Here is a 7405-nt window from a genome sequence, read left to right on the forward strand (position 1 = left end):
CTACAAGTTTATCCAAATACTCCTATTGATTTATATAAGGATGTAAGAATATTAAATTGTACACACTACACAACATATAAATGTGGTGTGGTTAGCTGGGTTTTGCACTGATGGGAATCAGAGGCTGTTAGTTTTTGAGTATGTGTACAATGGCTCCCTAGACATTCATTTACAGGTGAAAAGGAAACAACAACATTATGGTACTTTCATGAAGATTGCAGGGTGGGGTGTATAGTTCACATAAACATGCAGCCTAAACACATTCCCTTAATCCAAGTTTATGAGCCTTTGGTTGCTGACATTGGGCACTTCATCTTGCTCACTGAACAAGAAGCATACAATGAGGAAGAGTTAGTCAATAGAATGTTAGGTTATCTAGAACCAGAATACTTCAATGCAGAACCAATAACAGAAAAGGTGGACATATACGCTTTTGGACTAGCATTGCTAGAGCTAATCACATGTATAAGAATCAGAGAACTACAAGGTTACAAGGCACATGAATATTGGCATGATATTTGTGCATCACAAGAAATGGAATTGGTATATATTTTAGCTGATAAGCATAAATTGCTTAAAAGTGAAATGAAATTTTTCTCTGAACAAATTTTGCTATCAGAACTGAAATTGAGTGCTTCGGATTGGAGGATTCCCATCATTTTTATCGTTTCCTGTTCTATCATTGCTTGCTGGGAACAATTTGATTGGTGGTTATCTTGGTGGAAAGGGCGACTGGCTGAAGATGCTACAGGGGAGGAAGCATGGGCAATTCAGATCCAATTTCTTGAAACAAGTCTTGAGGACAAGAATTTTTGGAAGGCAGGAGTAATGATATGAAATGAGTATTGCTGGGCCCAAATATCATTTAAGCAAGAATTTTATAGGTTTTGTCTAGAAGGCCCAGTAAAGGGAAAAACAGGAAATTCACCTAGGTGGGTTAGGATTATAATAAATAGAGAGAAATGTCACAGTAGAGGGCAGTCTAGAAATTTGATAGTGTAATACTTTGTATTTGCTCTTAAGCTTTCGGCTTAGAGAGAAGGAGATTCCCTGGGCAATCTTTTAGATTGAGTTAATCGTGTAATCAATTAGTCAATTTCATCATCTTCTTCTTTTCAATCTTTCTCTGTTTGATCCTATTTCATCAAACCCTAATTTATGTTCTTCATTAGATAGTGCCTCTTGGGTTTCCCAAACAAATTTGGGTTTGGATTTCGATTTGGGTTGGGTTTCCCGAATAAATTTGAGTTCCGATGTTGGGCTTGGCTTACTAAATGTATTCGATTAGAGGGGAAATTTTTAGGAATAAGGTTAGGCTTAAGGGTTGTATGGTGTAAATTTATGGTAATGAAAGTGTGGGGTTGGGGTATGTGTTGGGCTTAGTGCAAAATCATAAATGGATCAAGTTGCGGTCGGTAAGCCGATGGATACAAAAGAGGAACATTTGCAATCGGTCTTCTAACTACTAGCACACAGTTTGTTTTGACCGGATCTTGGAGTGAGGTTGGCATGAGAGTTAATTGGATTTATTTTGAGAGTGAAAAATGTTGTAGTTTGTGTGAAAGAATATATATTGGTTGTGTGAAATATTTGATATGAAGTGAGGTATTTATAGTTTTAAAAAAAAGACAAATAATTAAAAAAAAAATAGTTGTTTATTACTATTAAGGTGTGGTGGATTTGATTTTTTTAGTGCGATAACATATTCATGTACGATATATCCATTGTACTATCACAACCTTAGACGGTGTCATGTTCACCGCACCAGCACGATGACACTTCATTCGTCATATCATAGGATACGGTTCCTCTCCGTTCTATTCGGTCTAATAGAAAATAATACACTCTATTTGGTCTTATAGTAATGCTAAACAAATTATAACATATATTTATTTTGTTTTTGTATTTTAGTAATATTTTATGTATCTTTTAGTTTACGACAACTTAACTATACGTTGATAAATGTTTTGCTACTTAGTTTTAATGTTAATAATGCTTATTGATTTATAATAATTTTTGTTGTGAATATGTTATTTTAATTGTTTGTTTAAAAAATAGTAAAAGTTTTTATTGATTTAAATATCAAGGTTATATATATATATATATATATATATATATATATATATATATATATATATATATATATATATATATATATATATATATATATATATATATATATATATATATATATATATATATATATATATAGAGGTGAGTTCAATTGAGAAAATAAAAAAGGTTGAGAATGAAGGAATCATTCACAGCCATTCATTTTATTCAAGCATAAAAAGACACGGTGGCAAACTTGTAAATATGAGAACAACCTTTAATATCAAATACGTATCTGTAGTTCAAACCCATTCATCGTTCATCATCCAAATTTCTTCTCCAACTTTCAACAATCATCCAGATTTCTTCGATTAAACCATCATCAATCCATTTTTTTGATCGGGTAAAGCCGTAAAGGGGATACGAAGCAAATGATGGCGAGAGGAAAACGAGAAGCGAATCGATGAACGAACACAGCGGGCTTTGCAGCAACCCTTCGTTCACCTCCCGTCGTCGGCAACAAAGGAGACCAATATGAAGATTCTCCGGTGCTCGTCTTCGTCTGATTAAGGGGGAGAAGCACGGAGGTTCGTCGCCCGAATCGCAAACCGAGATGGTCTCCGTGGTTTTGACTAGACCAAAGGAGGAGGTGTTTGGTTTTGCTAGGAGATTGCGATCGGAAAGAAGCCAGAAGCGAGGGTTTGGTTTTGCTAGGAGATTGGGTCGGGCGTCCGCTGCCTCTCATTTGCTTCCTGCCGGCGAGAAATGAAGAAAGAGGGAGGCGAGGGAAGATGGCATCGGTGTTAGTGGGTCAGCGAGCCAAGGCATAAAGGGAAACCGAGGTTCCAATCGACGTAAATAGTCTGGAAGATGGTGGCTTTTCGCTGTGGTAATCGACGGGAAGTGCTGAAGGATCTCGATGGGGCAGTTGTTGCTTTAATTGGTACGGTCCTCTTCTCGTTTCTTTTATTTTGATTGTAAATCAGTTAGGTGGGTGTTTGGGTGATCGATGTTCAACGGGTGAGTAGATGGGGGAAAAGGATTTGATCAGGTTTGGTGTGTTCATCATGAACAGATGGAGAAAGGGGTTTGACTGGAAATCAACGATAACGAAGGGAGTTTGGTTTGTTTCATTTGACAGGAAAGAAAACAGATGACAATGATTTCATGGATGTTTGTTTGCTATTGTTTAATCTTGTTTGGATAGAAATGTATGGTGTGTTTGGTTGGATCATTTGACAGGAAAGTCTCTATGTTATTCATATGTGAATAACATATAAAAATTATATATATATATATATATATATATATATATATATATATATATTTGTGAAAATACATTATAATATTCATATGTGAATATACTGTGTAATATTCATAAGTGAATATATCATCTAATATTCACAAATGAATATACTATGTAATATTCACATGTGATATACCATGTAATACTCTGTAATATTCAGATATGAAAATATTATCTAATATTCATAAGTGAATATACCATCTAATATTCACAAGTGAATATACTATGTAATATTCATAAGTGAATGCATCGTCTACTATTTAAATATGAATATACTATGTTTATTATATGCTATATTCATATATGAATGATACTTAAATTGTAAAAAAAAATTATCATAGTTTTATTCATAACTGAATAACGAATGTACTGTAGTAAAAACCTGATTCATTTTTATTCACTTATGAATAACGATAGCTGAAAATATAAAAAAAATAAATTTTTTATTTTATCTTAAAACTATATCAATATGGATGTCTATTTGTAGAGAATAAAAAATCATGAATTTTGGTATATTTAAAATCATTTTTCGATAAAAATAGCTTCTTAAAAATTAAAAAAAAAAAACGAAAAAACTATGTTTTTGTATATATTAAGGTAATGATTAACATAGTTTAAGGAAACATGTTTTGTTGGAAAACACATGTCTATTCCTTTCCCATTTCTACTGGTACCACGTAGACTTTTGCGGCAAAAATAAATGAGTGGCTGAGAATGATTCCTCCATTCTCATCCTTTTTTTGTTCTCAATCGAACCCTCCTATATATATATATATATATATATATATATATATATATATATATATATATATATATATATATATATATATGCTTAGATTATTCTATTCAAACTAAGTATTGTAAAAATGTATGAATCATTATGGACCAATCATTTTACTTATTTTTGAAAAGTGAATAATACATATTATTAAATTAAAGATAATTAAAAAATACCATCTAATTTCATTCTAAGGGTATTTTAGTCAATTAACATAAATTTAAAAAAGGAAAATTGCATATTTTAAGAGAAAATAGATTCTATTAATTTTAAAAATCTGATTGTATGGATGATAATTCTCCTATTTCGGAAATTTTGACGGAATATATTTACCAATATATTGAAAAATAACAAATATGATTGAACCATACAATAATACACATTCTGACATAATATATATTTGTAATTATACTTTTTTTTGTAAACACTTAATAACACCTAAAATCAAAGCACAAATTTATTTATATAACATGGAATAGCAAATCAGAGTCATAAGCACAAAATTAGTTGAAGCTTACCAGTAATAATGTTTCTGAAGAACTCAACGTAATCTGTCAACTCAGCAGCAGTTTTCCCATTCCACTTAACGGCAAGTGACGAAATAGCTTTATCCTCCAGATACACACCAATTCCCATGAACTTCACGAAGTTACCTTCGATTTCCATACCTCTCACACCTTGCGCATGATAGAAACCACGATTTAGACGATTAAAACTCCAATTAACAATAAAATTGTAAACCTAACTGAAGAGATGAAAGTGACATGATTTTTTATCTGTGGAAGATCGAGTTTAATTATTGATTTTAATATGGGAATTAATACTTGCGCCAACGAGGAACAAAGTGGTGGTTGCACCAGGAGGCTTGACGGATGGTGGAAATACGACATATTCGATCTGGAGACTGGTAGGGGATGGCGGTGGAGCCATGGTAATACAGTCGGAGTTGAACGGAGAGAGTGAGAGAAGGTGTTTGACTGATGACGGCTGTATATAAGAAAAAAAATTAGGTTAAAAGCGAATGCTAGCATGATTATGGGGACTATTTGTGGAAGCTATTTATCAAAATACTAAAACACCCTTGTTTATTTATTTAATTATTTAAATTTTTATTTAATTTTGAATGACCTACATTTATGCATACAATAACACAATACTTACTTAAAACACTCGAACCTTTCTCTCTCTCTCTCTCTCTCTCTATATATATATATATATATATATATATATATATATATATATATATATATATATTAACATCCGATAAATCAATAAACACTTAAAAAATATAAATTTGATATTTTAGCATGTTATTCGATAAAACTCGGTTGAATTAATGACTTTTGATGATAATTTATACCGACTAAAACCTAAAACTATGTTACATAAATAACCATACGAATTAATAATGATCTCACCACTTAAAAAAATTGGGCAATTTAAGGCCTGTTTCAATCAAAAAGACGGTTTAGCGACAAAATTCTGATGGAAAAATATCTGTCAACAAGCATGGATGGATTGCCAACATGACAGTTTACGGATGAAACATTTCGTCCATAACTACCGACAAATTTCAAACTATCTAGTTTATATAATTTTTCGACAACTTTTTTAGTAACTTTTTGTGATGGTTTTACGACGGATAAGATTTGTGATGGAATGTCGATAATTCATTTTTTTTGACAAATTACCAACATAACTTTTTTTTGAAAGTGTTCGTTAGTGTGGTGACGGATTTCCAACGGACCGAGTTCATGATAGATTTTTTATGAAATTTTTGGCTAAATTAGTTACAAAGTTCCGTGGATAATTCGTGGTAAAATGGTAATAAAAAACCATCAATATTCAAAAATCATCCATATTTTTTGCTTAAACTTAATAAAAAAATCCAATGCAATTTAACATATAAATTTTTACATGTCCAACTACAAATATAATAAATAAAAATCTAAAAATTGTCCAACACATTTTCCATTAATACAATTTATTAAAACGTGCTTAAAACAACAAACATAATAAACATAAATTTGAAAAAAAGTGACTACAACATGGACAACATGGAGATGTCTGACATGGCCAAATCCAAAACCCAACATGGAGATGTCTAACATGGTCAAATCCAAAACCCTCACCTCAAAGAAGGCTAATTCTAGACGCCTCAATCCAGGCATCTTGAGGGAAAAAAAAACAAAACTCTTAATGGTAAGGCTAATTCTCCCACACCTCAATCCATGAATCTTGAGGAAGTATTTTGTTTCCACCGTAAGGAAACACGACATGGGGCGAAATTGTCCAAAATATATGAATAAGATATGTTTATGTAACATCATTCAAAATGGGCTTAAAACTTACTTTTTTTTTTTCATGAAAGTAATATTTTTTAGAAATAAATAATATAAAATCAAAAGAAACCAATTAGAAAGTTTAAATATAATTAATTAAATGATATTGATAAATATAATTATAGAAACTTATTTAAAATAATATTAGAATCAAATTTAAGAGTATGGTCTAAAGGTGATAGTTTTAGAGAAAATTACAAATATAGCCAAATTTATTAATTACTTTGCGGAAAATAACAAAAAAAATACCCAAATTACAAATATAACCATGAAAATCGGTAGATGGATTAAGCCCATATGTGATTTTAGCATTCCATCTGCGAACGTACAAGTCGCTAAACACAGTTGTGCTTTAGCGACTTGTACGTTCGCAGATGTTTTTTTTTAGTTTTTTTTGATTTTTTCCGTATAAATAGCCTCATCTTTGACTAAAATCGCAGATGAACTGCAATTTCCTCTCATCCCACCTGCGATTTTACGTTTATTTATTTATTTTTTATATTTTTTTAGTTTTGACTACAAATTGATTGAGTTTAACTACGAAACAACCTTATTATATATAAATTTTTGCAAAAAATTATCAATTTAGTTCATATTTCTTTGCAATATTTGTTTTAAAACATCTATAATAAAATTAATTATCCAATAAAAACTTTGAAAAATAAAATCGTTCGTAGTGCCTCCAGAGAGAGATCTCCTAAAAAAAGTTTGGAAAATGAATGAAGAAAAAAAAATTACATTTTTATACCCCTGAAAAAGGGGAAATCACAGATGGACGTAAAATCACAGATGGACTGAGTCCATCTGCAATTTTGACGGTTATTTTTGTAATTTGAGTTTTTTTAGGCTATTTTCCACAAAGTAATTAACATTTTTGGCTAAATTTGTAATTTTCTCATAGTTTTATGAAAGATGAGTTTGACTAAC

At 31.0% G+C, this 7405-nt stretch overlaps 2 protein-coding genes across 2 annotated transcripts; one reads left to right on the forward strand and one right to left on the reverse strand.

Moving 5' to 3' along the window:
- The first annotated feature begins 246 nt into the window (after positions 1–246).
- LOC111902977 (LRR receptor-like serine/threonine-protein kinase ER2) lies at positions 247–837 on the forward strand. Its single transcript, XM_023898773.1, has one exon. It carries the CDS (start codon positions 247–249, stop codon positions 835–837), a length of 591 nt encoding a protein of 196 aa, XP_023754541.1.
- A 3705-nt stretch (positions 838–4542) lies between these two features.
- LOC111902978 (chalcone--flavanone isomerase) lies at positions 4543–5066 on the reverse strand. Its single transcript, XM_023898774.1, has 3 exons — positions 4961–5066; positions 4655–4813; positions 4543–4574 (listed from the first exon to the last, which is right to left on the reverse strand). The coding sequence occupies exons 1-3, from the start codon at positions 5064–5066 to the stop codon at positions 4543–4545; spliced, it is 297 nt and encodes a 98-aa protein (XP_023754542.1).
- Positions 5067–7405: the final 2339 nt, after the last annotated feature.

This window comes from Lactuca sativa, chromosome 2 (assembly GCF_002870075.4).
Source record: "Lactuca sativa cultivar Salinas chromosome 2, Lsat_Salinas_v11, whole genome shotgun sequence".
NCBI lineage: Eukaryota > Viridiplantae > Streptophyta > Magnoliopsida > Asterales > Asteraceae > Lactuca > Lactuca sativa.